The sequence below is a fragment of the Myripristis murdjan genome, chromosome 11 (assembly GCF_902150065.1).
Source record: "Myripristis murdjan chromosome 11, fMyrMur1.1, whole genome shotgun sequence".
In the NCBI taxonomy this organism is placed as follows: Eukaryota; Metazoa; Chordata; class Actinopteri; order Holocentriformes; family Holocentridae; genus Myripristis; species Myripristis murdjan.
In genome coordinates, this window is record NC_043990.1 from 7,527,570 (window position 1) to 7,546,637 (window position 19,068).

The window sequence follows — 19,068 nt, forward strand, 5'->3', positions numbered from 1 at the left end:
GGCGCTCCTCCAATCCGGGAGGAGCCGGAAGTGACGCCACTTCTAGCGCAAGGAAGCCCCCGGACTGGCGCGCCAAATTTCAAAGGACTTCCTGGGAGGAAAGGAGGAGAAGAAGCGCACTGAGAGCAGGCAAACAACGGCGCTGAAATAGGGCAGTAAATATCAAACTTGGCGAAAGTGGACGAGTGCAGCGGAATTATCGACGGCGTCTGGTCCAACTTTGGAGGAGTAATTCACGCAGAGTCGGTGTGAAGTGCTGTTTTTGTTGTAAGTGGCAGCGAGCTTTGACTTTCATTATGTCCTACAAGGAACTGACGCTAGCTAGCTTCATCCTGCTGCTTGCTGGCATAAGATGAAAAGCGCTATTCCCTGCTGGCTTAATCTCCCGCACTTTAAACGATGTCTGCACTATAGGTAAATGTCTTGTTTGGACGAGGTGAAGCAACGCAAAAATGTTGTTTTTATATGACAAGCCGTTCATTTGCATCGGTTTTGGTGTCTCGCTTTGTGCCGTGATCCCACGAGACGTCACTGAGTCATGCACGCGAGCCACGCATGACCTGCAGTGCGTGTTAGAAAGGCCAGAAAGTTGATGTTTACCTTTTAACTTCTCTATGAGCTAAATTTAACTTCTGTATACTTCTGCCACACTCTCACCTTATGTGGATTTGAAGCCACGCATGAGTGACTGGGCGTCGCGGTGTTATTTATTAATGTTTTTAAGTTCTGTGAAATGTCACTTATATTACATTCCTAAAGCCTAAACTGTCATTTTGTCGCTAAGTACGGCAATTAAACCTTAGTTGTTCTTATTTCATGATTTTTTCCTCTGTTTTCCTCCAGATCAGACAATCCACAGCTGTTACACCCTGTCAGATTTCCCGACCTGTGAGACTGCTGATGTCAATTGATGTCAAAAGCTAGGGGGTTTTTAATCTCCCTCACACACACAGATTCAGCTGACAAGTGTTAAACTTTAGAATATTAGCTGCCATAATTTGAGCGGTGCAACAAAAAAAGAAAAGGTCACGGCTGTCAAACTTTATGCCGTTTCAGTTGTCACCGCGCTCAGACGCTGCAAATTAGCAGCGCAGTCACACAGTGGCTCTCCACATTGCCACAGAAGCTGAAATCAACTAGTTTATGCTTCACATTTCTGCGGTGGATTTAGTGTCTTTGAGCCTGGGCTGATAATACAGTCTAAGAACTCATTTGCACAGTCTGCCAACTCATACAGTGCTCTATATCCTCTTTATTTATTCATAAATTCAGCAACAGGATATAGTAAGACGTCAGCTTTCCATACTAATAGAAACACCTGTTGCGTATAGCCCAGGTGACTCCCTGGATCCTTTAGACTCAGTGCATCAAATTCAGGCTTTTTTGTTTTGCAATGCAATATTTATAGGCCTATGTTTAGCAGGCAGAGCACAAATGCCTTCAGTTTGACTCGTATCTACTAGAACAGCGTCTTAACCAACAATGGATCATAACCTCCTGTAAGTCGTCACCTGTCTCAGGTAGGGTGAGGCCTCTGAGTGGGGTGCAGGAGGTGCAGCAGTGGCAGACAATCTGATCGGCCGGGCAGCCTGTCGGTCATGCTGTCGGGGGTGCAGCCGTGCTTCCAGTTGCTCCGGATCGGCTCGGCGGCGGGCGACTCGGCCCGGGACCTGTACACGTTCCGGCCGGCGCTGAGCCAGTCGGTGTTCCGCCTGGGCCGGGCGGCCGAGCTCTGCGACGTCACGCTGGACTCGGCCTCGGTGTCCAGGATCCACGCCGAGCTGCACGCTGAGAGGGAGGGGGGCGCGGGGGACGCCGCACCGCAGGAGGAGGGCTGGAGGGTCCACATCAAAGACAGGAGCAGCCATGGTGAGAGACACACACACACTCCTACACCTGTACCGTCAGGGAAGGGGAGAGTCTGACTCATGGACATTAGAGAAACACACACAGACATCGTCCTACAGAAGTCCAAACACTAAAACATCTCGAGGGAAAGAAACAACCTCACTCAAGCGCAAACACTTGTCGTTACACTTACACACTTGTTTACAGACAGACAAACGCAAACAAAAAACAGTGTACACACTCGCTTACACTGCTTGTCTGGGAGAAATGCAGATGTAGTGGGAGACTGGCCCTCACAGATGAAGGTGCACCCACACACACACACACACTGCGCTCCATTTTGACTGACAGGAATACAAATGGTAAAAACTGTAGCTGGGGAAATTATGCATTACAAATACACACACACACACACACACACACATACACATACACAAACACACCTACTCCAAATTGGTGACAGACAGAAATACAAATACTGACTCCTGTAGGAGGTGAGAAGCAGACACACACAAACTACCTTCGACTTGTTTACTGATTAAAAAAAAAAAATACAAACACCACCCACACACACACACACCTCTGTTAACTGGCCAAGCACAGCTGCAGATGTACAGACAAGGAAGATGCTCAGACACACACGTACAACGGCAGAAGCACATTTACATTACAAACAACTGCTACCCAAAGTATCAACTTTTCAGCAGCTAAGAAAAACAGTCAAGCTCATACCATGACCAATATGTATTTTTCAGTTTATCCAGTGGGGTTTTGTACAATTTTTATCAGCCCAAAGGGAATAATAATAATAATAATAATAATAATGATAGCTTTATTTATGTAACAATTGTCAAAAAAGTAAATGTACAAAGTACTTGACAGGATAAAATAACAGTAGTTAACAAACTATATCTATAATGCAATAAATATAAAATCTAGTAACACACAGTACAATAAAGATATGTAGAAAACAAGTTAAATAGAGGAAAACATGGTATTTTAAATGCGATTTTAAAAATATTTGTAAAGTCGGCCATTGTGACACGGTATCATTTTCTCAACCAAAAGAGGAGTTTGTTATCCTTCAGTTTCCACGACTGAAAGCGTGACGAGCATCCAGCAACAGAAAAAGGAGAAGTGGGACCATGAAATGGAAATGATACAACAGCAAAAAGAGTGGAATAGTAAAACAAATTTAGGTGAAAACAAACTTGGCGGCATGGCAGATGTGACGAGTGTAGGGCCGGTAAATGATATACTGTAGGAAATGTCTTGTCAGTGGGGAAGATTTATCACCGGCACAGTCGACATTCCCCGCTGAGACCCGGGCCGTGCGGGGACCAGCCGAACGGGACGGAGCCGAGAGCGGACGAAAATTGAGAAGCGCGAGTTCTTAAAGGAGATGAACAGTATGGGACCGATCAGACAGCCTCCGAATCTAAACTGCACTCTTACTGCCTAATTTTTCAAGTAATTTCACAGGCTGTTTCACACATTTTTCATTTTTGCTATTAAAATTACATTTTAGTATTCAACGCGCATTTCTCATTTGTGCTGCGCTGTCATGGCTGTTGGATTGCCACACAGCCTTCCAGCTCTGCAATTTTAGGTCCATTTCACAGACTGTTTTACATTTCTCTCCAATTTTGGAAGCTGTAAACATATTGATAGTAAAAAAAAAAAAAAGTTTTATTGTGAGCCTCTGTCAGCTTGATTTATTCTGCCTTGTTTGTCAGGAGTTTATTCTTATATTAAAAAGTTTTGTGATCGTCTGGCCCGAGGTGACATCGTCCTCAACCGCAAAGCCGCTGTTTGTTTGTTTGTGTGTGTGCGTTCATTTGCGCTGCTCATCTGACTTTGAGAGAGCTCGGATGATTCATGAGCTGTTTCACTCGTCTCTTGTCAATGTCAGCGCGGCCAATGACAATCTACAATCATCTTGTTTCGTAAACAGAGAAAAATTACGTGCCGGCATACCGCTTGTACTTGAGAAAAAAAAAAAAAAAACAAAAAAACAAACCAAACCTTTCCTCCTCTGCTCTCGTGCTGCCAGGCACCTGGGTGAACGAGGTCCGCCTCCAGCCTGGTGTCCAATGGGAGCTCTCCGATGGCGACACGCTGATCTTTGGCGGCCAGTCGGCGCCCGGGAGCCCGGAGTTCTACTTCCTGTTCCAGAAGGTCAAAGTTCGCCCGCTCGAATTTGATGCCATCACAATCCCAAAGGTGATCTTTGATGTTGGGGGACAGAAATTCAAGTCAGAGATTCGACCACTAAAATAAATTTTCCAACAGGTTTACTGTGGTGCCTCACATTTTGTTTCCAGCAGGCATTAAACCATCATGTTGCACTGCATTATTTCATAGGCAGCGGCTGCATTGTAATTGAAACCATGAAAGTGATTAAGAAAGAGACATTGTGGTCCAGTGTGGTTTATTTGATGGTGCGTAACACCGACATGACAGGGTTCGGGGTTTCACTCCTCATGTAGCCCAGTGTACTTATGAGCAAGGTATTAGCATGACAGGGTTTCGACTTCCTCTGCGGTCATTTCTGCTAAAAAACGGTGTGAGCCCATTTTAAACTACAAGGTACAGCTGTCTGTTGGACGGCATAATGTGATGGACAGCGATGCTGGAAATTACTTTCTTGGCCGTTCTGCCGAGGGCTGGTAAACTAAAAACAAATTACCTGCAGAGAATAATTTACTGTCCAAAATAATTAATCGAAATTGGTCAGCTCTACTCATTTTCAGCACCATTCCATCTGTATAATGAGGTGATATGATAATTGTAGAAGCTTGCTCACTAATGAAATGCAGCAACATCCATTTTTCTAGACAAGAAAAATAATTTCAAAGATTGAGAACAGGCAGAGGACAAGGAATTCAAATGCTACCGCCGTGTATGTTTTTTTTTTTTTTTTTCTTTCATTGAGAAGTAATTTTGCTGATATATGACAGATGTTGATTTTGGACACCGGCAACTAATTCAGTTTAGCTTGACAAGAACTGATGGAGTTGTTTTCTTTGTTAGGCGGGCACCTTCTCCTCTGACCTGCAGAATCGGATCAGGACCAGCCTGGACCGGAAAACGGCGCCCAACCTCGACCTGTCCAAGCTGTCAATCAACCGGGCGACGGTCATCCTCAACTCGATCGGCAGCCTCAGCAAGATGAGGGGCAGCGCCTGGACCTTCAAGAGGAGCGACAGCCACGGGGGCAACACCTCGGACCCCGGCTCGTCCTCCTCGCCTCCTCTGATGGGCTTCTCCTCCCTGCTGCCTCCCTCCACGCCGCCGTCCTTCCCCTCTGCGGGTTCGATGCCCTCGACAAAATCTCTGCCGCAGTCGTCCCGGAGCAGGAGGAAGTCAGCGCACACCGTGCTGCTCGAGGACGACAGCTCCGATGAGCCCCGAAGCCGAGCAGGTATGACTGTTCACGAGGGGAAAAAAATACTGAAGTTTCATTATTAACTTGATGATTTTTTTTTTAGATTGCAGGGGGCTGAGGGTGTTTTTCAGACAGGCTCTTTACACTTTTTTTTTTTATTCCTCACCACAGGTGGAAAATGAACACATTTACAAAACAACAACAAAAACAAGAAGACATTAAGACACGGGGGGGCCTTTTCAAAAACTTTCTAAATAATGTTGTCTTGTAGTGTGAAGGATCCCCGGCCGAGTAATCAAGTTGCATGTCAGGAAAAAAAATCTTTCATTTTACTCACGCTGAGAAAATCGTAAATCGTTTATTCGGAACAATTTTCACTGAAACTAAATCTCATTTTGCAGCAAGAGAATAACAGTCAATGAAAAGCAAGCAAAATAAAGCAGGAAACGAGTAGATAAATGAAAATGAGAGGAAATTACACAACAATAGAGACTGATGCTGCGGTTAATTCAGCGGTTCAAAGGAAACGGAACACAAAGGCGTAGTTCTGAAAAAATGCTGGGGGGGAAAAAATCATCGGTGCCTGGATGTCTCACTACTATTCAGCAGAAATAATCCCAGCGTGTTTTTCTTTCAATGTGGTGCAGCCGTGGGAGTGGCGCTGGAGGACGGACAGAGAGCCAGGGCGAGGAAGAGGAGGCGGCTCTACAAGTCGGAATCGGAGGGTTTCAGCTCACCTCCCGCTCTGCCGCTGCAGCTCAAGAGCCAGAGCGACGTCAGACGGCCGCTGGACGCCAAGCCCTTCCCCGTCGGCACCAGGACCATCGGCAGCTTCCACGGAGCCATGACCAACAGCAAACTGAACCAGCACCTCCACCAGGCGTCCTTCACCAGCCTCGCCGTTCACAAGCAGGAGCTGGAGACGCAGCACATCCGGATGACGACGCACGCCGGCATCCCGGTGTTCCGCCAGCAGAAAACCGCCTTCTCTTCCTCTGCGCCGCGGGGGAGGCGGCGGGCTCACAGCTCGCCTGTGTACTCCCCTCTGGTGGTGGGAGGCGAGAGCTACAACCTAGCGTCGCCCTCGGTGAGAATCTGTGCCGAAGAGAGAGGCCGGGCGCAGTTTAACAGATTCCACCTTGCCACGAGGTAATCTGACATTCCCTGCTGCACAATACAACACAGAAACATTTGTCCACTCCCACTGCCATCTAAATAGGCTGTTTAAGTTATTTTCAAAACCTAGTCATCTGGTTGAATTGTTTTTACCAGCCACCATGACCAGAAGATTAGTTTCCCACCCTAAATAGCCAAGGAGGATTCAGTAGTTTTACAAATCTGCCCTCATCATCGCCCGAGTTAAAACGTTTTTGTTTTTGCTGTTAATAATTTGTGATGTCAGTATGTCAGAAGTGTGATCGGGTGTCGTTATCGGGTGTTCTGAACACATGACAGGTTACCCGCTGTGCTCCAACCTTCACAGGGGCTAAAATACATTTCTGGTGGAAAAAATTACATGCAACTCACTTACATTACCTCTCTCATCATCACTTTCTGAAACAGTTTGACGCTTCTTAAGATGAGTCAGCATTGTCAGTGCAGGTCAGTTGTGCCCCACATATATCACATTTGACGCGTGTTTTTAAATTTGCTCGTGTCGGGCGTTTTTGTGCCTGTGTGCGGCCGGTCCCATCAACCAAAGAGAGAGAAGAAATCTCCAGGGAGAGGAGACGGCCTCATGAGCCAGCCGAATCTCACAGGTTTTGACATTGTGAGGTGCTGCAATGAGAAAATCCACACCGGGTTGAAATGCTGCACAATGAAGGGAGAAAGACGTCATGAGTATCTCTTTTTTCTTTGTTCACTGTCATAACTACACAGGCACTTGGCTTAACCTTTCCTGTTCTTGCCTTCACTTTTACATCGTACGTACTTGGGATTTGAGTTCAAAGAAGCTGGATGCAGTTTTCCAGTTTACTACATACCCACTCTGCAAATTAAAACCACCAGGTGTGATGGAAAAGAGTGAGGTTCTGGTCAGCTCTCAGAGTGAAGGAGATCTCAGGAGGCTGTGATGTCTTATGCAAAGGATGTTTATTGATGCCCAGCTGAAGAGAAGAGAGTATGAACGCTAAAAGTGGGAACACTGTGTCGTACCACACCAGTTCTGAGGGTTGCTCACCGGCATGCCTTATTTAAAGGAGGTATCTTACCTCAGTATGCTGGAGGTGAACAGCTCTGTGTTTGTGAAAGGCGTCAATCTGCCTGGTCTTGTCCCCCCGTGTCTGGCGAGCCCCAGACTGATGGCCTTGGTGGCATGGAGACGGTACGTCTTATCAGTGCAGCTCAAAGGGGCCTAATGTGACCTGCAGCTACTGGGAAAATTCCCTCACACTAGAGATGCACAATATTGGATTTTTTTGTCAGTATCCAATGTGCCAATATTTTCCAACTCTTTTGGCCAAATGCCAACACATGCACCTGACTGCAGAGAACATAAAGTCTCTCCTGTAGTCAAACTGACATATTATTATGCCTGCTTTTATTGTGAAGGCCCACTGGCAGATGCAGACATGAAATACAATGCTTTCCAAAATGTACACATTCACTGGGCAAAATAAAATAAAAAACTTTCAAATTGGGTGATGTAGCACACGCCATATGTGTTTTCATTAGGGATGTTCATCCCTAAACTCTCACCTGACAGTGTTGTTAACCTTTTGTTATTCTCACACTGTTGTCACAGTTTCATTGCACTCCTTACTCCCTAGCCTACATTCCTTCTCCAGGTATTTAATTTGCACATTTCTGAAAACTGTTGTAAGGAGAAAAATAATGATTACTGAATAAAAACTAACTAAATAACTAAAATGCAAGACATTTAAAGCATGCAGTGGTCTTGTGCTGCTCCTATGAGGTTTAGGCAAAATGCAGAATGCATTCACAAAAAGGTTTCATGCAACCAGTTTATCATGAAAAAGGAATGTGTTAGGAACAAGTGGGTCCAAGTGGGTTTTGTTAAATATCAATTAGGTTGAACTGATTGTTGTGACCGCTTCTTTTTTCTGTTGTTCCTTCTTGCTCTCACTGCTTTCCATCTTTCTTCTCTCTCTCTCTCTCTCTGCTTGTCTTCGTCCTCTCGTCTTGCAGCAAGCGACGGGGGCGTCCCAGAAAGCACCCTCTGCCTCCCCGGCCCTCCCTGCCCTCTCCATCCTCCTCATCCTCCTCATCTACCTCTTCAGCTTCCTCTTCCTCCAGCTCCTCCTCTTCCTCCTCCGAGGGCGAAGACGACGACGATGAGGAGGAGGAGGAGGGCCTGTCGGGGGTGGTGGAGCCGTGTGCGGCCCCGCGGTGCCGCCTGCCCCAGCAGGACACGGTGCAGTGGATCCAGTGCGACGTGTGTGACGCCTGGTACCACATAGACTGCCTGCATGTTGATCGCAAGAAGCTCCTGATGGACCCCAACGCCGACTTCCACTGCGGCTGCCGCTGACCGGGCAGGGCGATGAAACTGAATGAAATGTTTCTGTTTAGTTACCACATGTCTTAACCTCTCTGCAAGAATTTATTGCCATACCTGGAAATCACAGCAGCACGGACTCTCACTGTGGTGGCTTCTGAGATGATTTTTTTTTGTTGTCGTTGTTTCTTTGTTGTTCTTTTTAAAGCTTTACCTAGGGAAAGTTTCTTCTCCAGCCCTGCCCCTGCCTCATGTTCACAGTTGCCCAGCACAACCAGTCTCGTCTTAATGGTCACTGAGCAGCTTTGCCTGAGTGAAGTAGGATTAAATGCTTTGCTCCCTCCTCAACAATCATCAGTGAGGGCGGAGAAGAAAGAGTTTGATCCACGTTCTACATGCCGATCTTCCCCAGCCACACTCAGGATTCATACCGGTAACTTCACAGTCAGGAAGCTCAACTGCGATGAAATGACTCAGGGCCGACTTCATTATGGCGATGGCCGGCTGCAGAAGTGTGTTTAGGACAGCAAAACCTGATGAAATGTTTCCGAGCAAACTCCCACTGCAGGTCCTGCTGACTAGGGGGTGAGCAGCGTTCAGGAAGATTAATGAAATGTTTCGTGCTGGCTGGCCGTGGCCGGGAGTCTATTCATGCCGATTAAACTTCCTGAAAGGTTTCAGTGCAGCCACCGTCACTATTTCACCAGCCAACTTTATTTTCCAAACAGAACAGGACCTCCTAAGAACAGCTGGTCAGCTGTCAGAATGGTTAGATGAGGAAAACCCGGCACAGACCTGGTGTGTTCCTGCCGCAGAGATTGTAAAACTTGATGAAATATTTCAGTGCATCTCTCCTGCATGGCTGTCGCTCGCTCCGGGTTGGCTGTGATGTTCAAGACAATTAAACACCAGGGAAATGTGTCAGCAGACTTCCATTGTTGCTGCTGATGAGAGGTGCATTCGGGACACTAATCAAATATTTCAAGGCACCTCCACAGCAGCAGCTGCTGGCTTTTGTGTACAGTGGGACAGTGTTCGTTATAAAATCTTTCAGTGCTGGCTGGCACTGTGGCTGCTGCTGGCTTGGGGGAGCTCATTACTTACCGAATGTCATGAAATATCATCTGTTGATAAAACTGCATAAAGAGATTCCTGTCTCTAAGAGCTAGTTGAGAAAATTGCATTACCCCCTCCGACTAGTGGGATGAGTTAATGTCATTTTTCTCTGGATATCTGGAATGATTTTGAGGTTCAGGCCTTCCCTTCAGCTCCATCTCCCCATCATACATCTCTTCACACTACTGAGCAATGCTCTTAAGAGTCAACAGGGGTGTTTCTGTCCTGGGCCAGTTTGGCAGTGAAGAACAACCCAGTTTGTTCCAGCCGCGCTTAACACAAAGTAGGTATATATGCATCCTCTGAGGTGCTGGCTGAATGGAATACAATAGACAGTGTTGAGCCCGCAGTGCAACACCAAAGCACCTTTTATTTAATCTCAAACTTCAACTCGGGCTGGCTCACCAGGACAAAAACACTGTCTTTTTGTCTTACTAAAAAGGTGTTTTTCAGTGTTGGCAGTTGATGTGCTTTCTCTTGTTCTGAACTGCTCGTATAATTTCCATAATAGTTTTCAGAGCAGTTGTGATAAACGGTCGTGTTAAAATACAATTTGCCTGGGCGGGTGTCGGCAGCAGTCAGGCCTGTTTGACCGTGTAGAAAGACATCCTCCAATTTCGCCTTGATCATATCACTTTGACAGGCCTGCAATTTTTGCCTAAAGTGAAATGAGAGTGGAGAGAAAAATGTATGGAAACTTGATTCTTGTACAGTGCGATAAGGAAAAAAAATATATAAAAATATATTTTTTTAACATGCTTACAGATGACATTGTGGACTGTCTTCCTGCAGGAGGAACGCTCAAACTGCAGATCGCCTTTCTGCACAGCCAAATCTGAATATCTCGTTCTAAGGCGGCTTGGAGAAAAGATTAGAAATAATGCAGCGACGCTGTGGCTGTGCTCACCATGCAGATCACTGGTTAGGCTACAACGAAACGCCTCAGCTGTCAGCACAGCTCACTAATGTTGATTCCAAAGTTGAAAAACAAATATGAAATCCATGACGACTGGGTTAGGATCAATCATTTTCAGTTAAGTGATTAAGTTCATCCATTAAAAACAATGGTCATTAAAGTTCATACACCTTCTCTGTATTCAAATTAACCGATGTTCTATTACTATCTAACCAATACTAGTTTCACAACACTTTGAAATAATTGCAATTGAAATTGTATTGACCTCTGCCCTGTTGGATAAAGGTAACACTGTTCTTCATTATGGGGTTGTGATGATAACTTTATGCATGTCACTATGAACAGCAACAGCAGATGAGTTTTTTTTTTTTTTTTTTAAATGCAGTGAGGTTACATCCCCTTCGCTGCAGTAACAGAGTACCTCTGTAATGCTGCTCTTCCACCGCATGCTACCAGCTCAACTCTACTCAGTTCTGTTTGCTTTACTTTCCTAGATTCGGTTTTCCACTGCAGACTGTACTGCCTTATGGTGAAGCCATAAGGCAGTGTGTGGTTAATTAAAAAAAACAAAAAACAAAACAGCTCAATATGGCTGCTTCACATGAACAATAAGCATAAGTACAAGTAAAATCCATGTGAAAAATATTCACATGGATAGATTATCAACTGTGAAACTATGATACAAGTTTCGCTGTTCAATTTCTTTCTGACCAATCGGTAGTGGCACTGTGTACCAGCTACTATCCACAACTTTCGAACAATGGAAAACCAAAACTTGAGTTGAGTTGAGCCTGTGCCACGCAGCGGACAAGGGGCAAAACTCTTCAGCATAAAATCACAATGCTGTGATACAGTTGACATAGTCAGCCCTGTCAAGTACACATCATTTACCCAGGTAAAGAAAAAAAAAATCTGATTAGAGCCGGGAGTTTCTCTGTGTTCTTGTTATCTTCAGTCGGTGCATTTTGTTAAAAACTCAGTGATTTTTGTTTGCCGTTTCATCAGCCGGTCGGACTGTAATTGTTCACTGCAGTTAAAATCTTCCTCATGAGGACTTTGGTTTCCAGCTCTTCCATGCAGTTGCCTGTTTGTGTTCTCCATGCCTCAGCAACGCTCAGCACAGAATGTGTCGTCTTCAGCACATCTCCGGTGTCTCATGTCGGGTGGATCCTGTGTGTAGTGGCTTTTGGTGTGAACCTGTGTCTGCATGTAAGGCGCCTTTCATGTGGTGTGTGGAAAACAGGCACAGTGATTGAAAGTTTTTTTGGGGGGTAGACAAACACCCTCCGAAGTGTTAAAAGTCACATCCTTTCAAAGAGTGAACACTTTTTAATTGGCTGAAAGTAGGAGCTGGCAGTGTGACGCAGGCCTTCACGACCAAAAAGAGTATAAGAGACATAACCACAATTATTGTCCTCGTGTGCATTTTTCTGTCCTTTTTCTTTTCTTCCTTTCTTTCAAGTGTTTTGTCCAGCGGTCATACTGACATTCATGCTCCTTCAGCTCGTCACACTGCTGCCTCTACCTTTAAGGCCAAGATACTCATTCACATCACATTTCATTACATTTTGAGGCATTTTTCATGGGTGCTTTCCCTTTCGGACAAACTAGGGTTTGAATAACATTTTTTTTTCCCCTTTCAAGTCATTTACAAAACTTTTCTACTGAAACGGCCCATAGCTAATGTGTTGTTGACAAAGATACCCTTTTCCACCCAACATATTATTAAGCATAGAAGCTAATTATGCCAGTTTTAAGAAGCAAACCGAATCAGAGGCAGGGGAGCTCTGCGATAGTTTACCACAGTATAAATTTACATGAAAGATTACTCAACAGTTAAGTGTGCAAAGAAAACAAACGGTCTTTGCAGGTTTTATAGACTTAGTTTATGTCGCTGTAGTCATCATATTACCAGTGCATGACTGGTTTATACCCAGTAATGAATTAAAGGACAGTATCTGCTCCATATAGCAGCTTAACTTTATGACCAGCAGAACTCTGCAGGTCTGTGCTGTTTCCCATTTGCATTGCCTCGGAAGAAAAATTGTCCCGTAACATTTCTTTATAGGCTCATTGAAATGTTACATGGTTGATGGTGTTAAACTAGTTTGTGCCATCTACAAAATGTTGAGTGCACTTAAAAGCACAGTGAATTCAATGATCTACTGTTGCGGTCGCGCTTAAGAGCATCAGGTAAACGGCGTATTGTCAAATACTGGACACCAAAGTGAAAGTGAAGCATGAAATGGAAGTTAATCAAAGGGATTGTTTGCCTGCATTGGGGTTTACTCCTTTGAAACCAGATAACACAAACCAATTTCACAGAGAGCACTAAATCTAAAAATCTACACGACTTGCTTGTTTTCCACACCGTTCACTTTAATGATCATCACATTAACATGCAGATATAACGCAGTTTGACTTTGTTGGGTTTATGGGATTGTACAGAATGGAAGCATTTCTTGTAATTCTCTGAGATGCCATCGGCTTTGGTCATCAAAGTTATCAGGGAAGAAATAAAGATTATTCAGTGATTATCCGTGTTTTTTTTCTTCGTGTCTCGTCTTCCGAGTTTTATGACTGCATTTTGGGGTTGGGCATCCTGGGTGTTTACAAGGAGAATATTCAGAAAGACGTGATCTAAAACACAAGGCCTGATTTATTTGATTTATTTAATGTATTCTAGGTTCTTATGTGTCAAATTCAAGCTTAACTTGTGATTTATGAAACATTGATCTGAGCATTTTACATTTAGTTTTTACCCCCAGTCGTCTGTGGAATATCACCCACCAGCAAAGCGAAGATAAATCCCAATATTTTCATTGTTGTCTTTTGAAATGATAAAGCAAAGTGTACGTTAACAAACAAAGAACCCTGCTGTAAATGAAGCCTGTTATCTCATCTTTTTTTTTTGTAACATCATAATGGATTTCTTATCTTGGCTCCCCATGACATTTATACATTTCTTTTTTTTATAGCTTCTCATAGAACAGAGGAGAGTGACAAGAAAGAAAGTGCAAGGTTATGTGTATTTAATGTCCCATGGGTGCAAATACATGTGGGTATTTAAAGTAAATGTTTACCGTACTGTATGTTTTCTTTTAGATCCTAAGAAGTAGACTCAAAGCTCATCCAGATGAATCATAAATGTCACACTGTTGAAGTATTCTGACAGAGAGTTCAAGGATGAGATGAGATGAGATGATGATGAGCGCTCACACCGTCAAGATATGAGGGCTTTCATCTCAAAACGGCGCGCCTAAGAATATCCAATATATATAATTTTTTCATGAATTGAAATGCCATGCCAGCGGTCATGTAAGCATGAGTATCACTTTATGCAGAGGTAATAAGATATCTGATATCTCATGATATCTTGGTATCTCATTTTGGAGCATGGGCGCGCACACGCAGCGTGACAGCTGATAAAATCACCTCGTATATATAATACAAGATATTTGTAACTGGAGGCTCCAGAAAACCTATTATGTACTTTTAGGCCTGTGGATGGAAATAGAAAAGACAGAGAGATTATGGTGGTGAAATGCCCGCTGCCTTGACCTGCAAAGATGGAGGGAGACAATTACATTTGTCCGAGGTGTTTCCATAGCAACATTCCTCTCTCGCTCTCGCTCTCCCCCTCTCCTTTTATTTTTTTATTTTGGTAATTGAGCCAGCCGCCTTCCATCCAGCGAGCCAGTCAGCACTGTATCCTGTAATGACAACCACAGCCACCTCTCTGTTTTCTCTGATGCTGGAGAGAGAACAAGAGAAAGAAAGAAAGAAAGAGAGAGAGAGAGAGAGAGAGAGGATGAACAGCTGAATCTGTTAATTTGAAACCGAGGTGGAGGAAGTGGAGATATGTGTGGAGACTGGCAGGAGGTTACAGATACAGGCGACACTGATAATAAAGGAGATGTAGCCCTGAGAGGTCAGATCTCTTCTGCCTTGACGGCGGTGAGGTCAGAGGTCACAGGCGGGCAGTCCATATCCCCAACCCTGCACTTCCTGTTGCTCATGATGGACAAACATTACTCTGTCTGTCACCGGGGAGCTGCAGCTCTGAATCTTTGCTCTCCCTGTTCTTGGTTTATTGTAAATGTTGGTGAGCTGGCAGTTTAACCCCTGAAAAACGCAGATTGTCCCTTAAATTTCCCCTTGAATACCTTCAGAAAGAGAAAATACTTTTTTTTTTTTTTTTCCCCATATTGCGCGACAGTTGTGAATCCACATTAGGTATCTGCCGGCTGCAACGCTTCATTGAAGCTGCATCAAGCTCATGTTTTTTAAATTGGTGCAATAATGTGACAACAATACAAGTGTAAAACAATACGAACAGGAAGCTGGGAGGGAGGATGGAGGATGGATGGAGGGGGTAACAGTCACAAAACAATCAGACGTCATCAGGACAGAAGAAAACAGGCGAGACAAAAAAGCAAAATAAAACAAAGCAAAAAGGCAGAGGCAAGTACAGCTGGTGTGTCTTTGAGGGGGGAGACGGTTTGAATGACAGGGGTTAATGAGCCTAAACATACAGGTGTGATGTGGGGTGGAAGGGGCAAGCAGAGGAAGAAGTGTGGGGGCCGAGGTTGGGGAACGGAGGAGGAGGACGGATGGATGGATGGCTCAAGGCCGGCATCAAGCTCATATTGAGAGAAACATTCAAATCCCAGATGCCTTTGTTTCCTGACTGCAGCATTACATCAAGTCGAAAATAACTCAATGTTTTGTGCATCGTTTTATGCACATGTCTCTGTAATGCAGCGGGACGTATTTGGTATCTTTGGAAACCTTGGCATCTCCGCTAGGATTTAAAATAAAGCTCTGCGGGTTTGATCAAAGCTCGGCCACGCAGCGGTGACAAACCCACTGATGGGACCAGCCGAGATTTTAAGGCATATTCAGCTGTTAGACCCATAGATAAGAGCATACAGCCAAATAACTAAAAAAAAATGAAATTCTGAAATGCAATCATGTACATTTCTGGTGATGAATAATGCATCTGCTAGGTAAACAGTGACTGGATAGAGCCGGATATCTTTGCTTCAGTTGTTTTATTCAAAACCAATGCACATGCATGCACACAGCTCTCTATAGGGGCAGGAAGGTAAAATCACCTCGCAGCTAAAAGAAAACCAAAGCATGGACATAAGTGAAGACATAGAAGACTCACTGTACTTATTCCCAGTTAACTCAAACTAAATCTTACAACACCAACATGAGTAAATAAGATAAGATAAGATAAGACATTCCTTTATTAGTCCCACGGTGGGGAAATTTCACGTATTACAGCTGCAAAGTGGATAGAAAGATATGAAGCATAATTTACACTATAAACAGTATATACAGATGATAAGTACCAAAGAGCAATATAAACATTATAAACAAGGAATGTAGAAAAATGGCTTGTATTTACATGAGGCAAGGCAAGGCAAGTTTATTTGTAGAGCACAATTCAACACAAGGTGACTCAAAGTGCTTTACAGAGACATTAAAAGCAACAAGACACGATTTAAAACAATAAAAACAGTCAATAAAAAAGGGAAATAGAAATTGAGAATGATAGTGATAATAAATGACATGACACTGTTGTAACGGGATACTTCAATTTCCACTTTGAATAATGTTAACAAAGGGTTAAAGAGATTTTTGAAAGCCTCCAGACAACTCAAGACCATTTGGGTCTCAGTCAGGAGAACACACACACATACAGAGGTTTTATTCAAAGCACACACTGTTTACTGTTTACATGAAGTGTGCTGATGAGGTGAATTCAGGTAGAAGCCACCACCTCGATGAATTTCCTTATTAAAATCCATATTGATCACACCGGAGCAGATGTAGATAAAGAGCAGCCGATGAGCTGGAGAGGGATTTTTTTTTTTTTTTTTTTTAAGCTGTCCTTAATACTTTGTACAGCGAATGCAGTGCATATTAATGGCAACATAAATTTCAAAGTGTATCGCAATTAGCATATTTGGGTCCCAAATTAGACACACATGGCTGCGTTTGAATTCGCGCTGACCTTTATTGTCCACAATGGTAGATATTTGGCTTCACAAGTTGGATTAAAAAAAAAAAAAAAGAAAACATAGCTCACAATAACTGGTTAAAATTCACAACAGACCAAAACACCTATGCCAGTAATGAATACAAATACACAAGTAATGAATACTAAAACTTAAGATGCACAGAGCACAAACCTTTGCCAACAAAATTGAGCATTGGGGATTTGGTGAGGGAGAAATTCAAGAGTTTAGTAAAATATCCTCATTCGGTACAAAGGATTTACGGTGCACATACCTAATGGACTAAAACAGACAAACAAACAAGTAACAGGATGTGAAGCACCGGGTCAGCGGGCTTCATCACGCTCTAGGAAGCAAAAATATAAATCCATTCTGCTCTTGAATATTCTTGGCATCAGACGAGGAACACCAAACCTCCATCCTGAAATCACAATATTGACCCTGACCCCGAGATCAGATGGCACCAAACCTCCAAAGCAGGGAGGGTGTCTTGTGGTGTTTGCGTGTAGTTTCCTCCTGGCCCAGCAGGGGGCAGTGTCAGCCTTACACAGTCCACTGTTAGAAGCCTGTTGGCAGGCGGCGGGAGCCCGAACACGACGCCTGGCGCAGAGAGAGAGAGCCACTCCCTGTTCTTTACACCCTGAATCGAAATCATATGTTTTCATTATTCCTTTCTGAGAGCATATCCAATGCTGTTTTGAAGGTGTGTGGTGTCTTGCGTGTGTGTGTGTGTGTGTGTGTGAGGGAGAGAGAGAGACACACACACACACAGGAGGGGTTTGGCGTTTGATCGGTCTGGATGGATTGCAGAGCTGAACTTACTGGCACCGCCGCCTCAGACAAACAGCCAATTCAGCCTCAGCAGATGGAGTTCTGACTTCATGTGTTTTGAACCTGTAGTTTTTGTACGAGTGTGTGTGTGTGTGTGTGTGTGTGAGAGTGTGTGTGAGTGCATGATAAAGCTGTAGCAAGTGTGGTTTTTTTTTTTGCAAACCTGTATCTTTGTCAGTGTGATAGAGATATAAAGTGTGTGCGCGTGTGTGTGTGTGTGTGCATGTATGATTGCAACTTCCTCCCCATGATTGAGATGTGTATGTGTGTGTGTGTGTGTGTGTATGTGTGTGTGTGTGTGTGTGCATGCTTCAGTGTGTGCAAATGTGATGCTTGTGTGACTAAGGATGTCTGTGCTTCAGTGCGCGTGCATGCATAAGTGTGAGAGAAGTTGTGTATCTGTGTAGATGTGGGAATCATTGTCAGTGTGTGTGTGTGTGTGTGTGTTTGGTTGCGTATCATTCCTGGAGATTGTGTGTGTGTGTGTGTGTGTGTGTGTGACAGGCAAGCTTTCTACTGGCTGAGCCCTAATAGGATCTCAGGAGCAGCTGTCGATTTGTCCCAAAAGCCTCTCACTTTCCCATTTTCCCCTCCTTTCCTCTCCTCTCTGTCACTCTATCACTCCATCTCTTCTCCATTTAACTCCCTTTATTCTCATTCTCTCTCTCTCTCTCTCTCTCTCTCTCTCTCTCTTTATTTCCTCTATTTCCCTCTCTCTCCTCCAGCATACAGGAAATGAGATTCTGGCTTATTGGCTTATTTCCTCCTGTCCCCAGTTTGACCTTTGTTTCTCTTGAATACACACACACACACACACACACACACACACATTTATAGACACAGTCTTACACACAGATTTTCTAAAACAAACACACACTCACACCCTTGCACATGCTCAAGTCACCAACACCCAAAACCACACACACACACACACACATACACACACACTCATTCCTCCATGCTCCACTTCATTCACTACATTGTTTCACCTCACAAATCACTCTCAATTGGCCCCGGCCAGAGGAACACACGGTCCAATCAGCTCCCTCTCTAAACTGTTTAATAACGCCATTAATCATTTCACTTTGACTCGGCTTTGGCACCGCCGGCTGTAGAAGTGGCCTGAAAGTGGGTTACGATTTGAGGGGCCCCCAAGCTACGACGAGGGCCCCCAAAAACTCTGGATTTAATTGGCTTTTTCATCTTGTGCTGCATGGTCTTATACTATGCGGAGGCTGGGGCTTCATTTCACTTATTACAGATAAAAACATCCAACGTTTTATATGTTAGCCTCACAAAATGACTAACAGCACAAGAGCTAAGTATTTTCTTCATACGGAGAAGTAGGTCACGTGAAGTAATGATGTGTAACATTTTATGAGAGTAAATGTTGGTTTGGGTACTTAAACACAACGCTGATTCATCGAGGTGATGAGGAGCTTTAACGTTTGGAAAACACGCTGTCGTCCTAAACACTCGC

The 19,068-nt window shown here is 44.1% G+C and overlaps 3 protein-coding genes across 4 annotated transcripts in view; 1 reads left to right on the forward strand and 2 right to left on the reverse strand.

The window, feature by feature from the left end:
- LOC115368084 (uncharacterized) overlaps positions 1–19,068 on the reverse strand; it is a 447,723-nt gene that overhangs the window by 250,736 nt on the left and 177,919 nt on the right. The gene's annotated exons all lie outside the window — the stretch shown is intronic.
- The window catches only part of LOC115368090 (class I histocompatibility antigen, F10 alpha chain-like), a 410,352-nt gene that overhangs the window by 156,319 nt on the left and 234,965 nt on the right, over positions 1–19,068 (reverse strand). The window lies entirely within an intron of this gene.
- Positions 103–13,263, forward strand: LOC115368095 (transcription factor 19-like). Of its 2 annotated transcripts, none has more exons than XM_030064087.1 (6): positions 103–267; positions 844–1,869; positions 3,902–4,071; positions 4,882–5,272; positions 5,884–6,385; positions 8,387–13,263. In XM_030064087.1, the coding sequence occupies exons 2-6, from the start codon at positions 1,599–1,601 to the stop codon at positions 8,727–8,729; spliced, it is 1,677 nt and encodes a 558-aa protein (XP_029919947.1). In that variant the 5' UTR covers positions 103–267; positions 844–1,598; the 3' UTR covers positions 8,730–13,263. The 2 variants fall into 2 exon arrangements, with proteins under 2 accessions (XP_029919947.1, XP_029919948.1); XM_030064088.1 differs by lacking the exon at positions 103–267 and adding an exon at positions 276–414.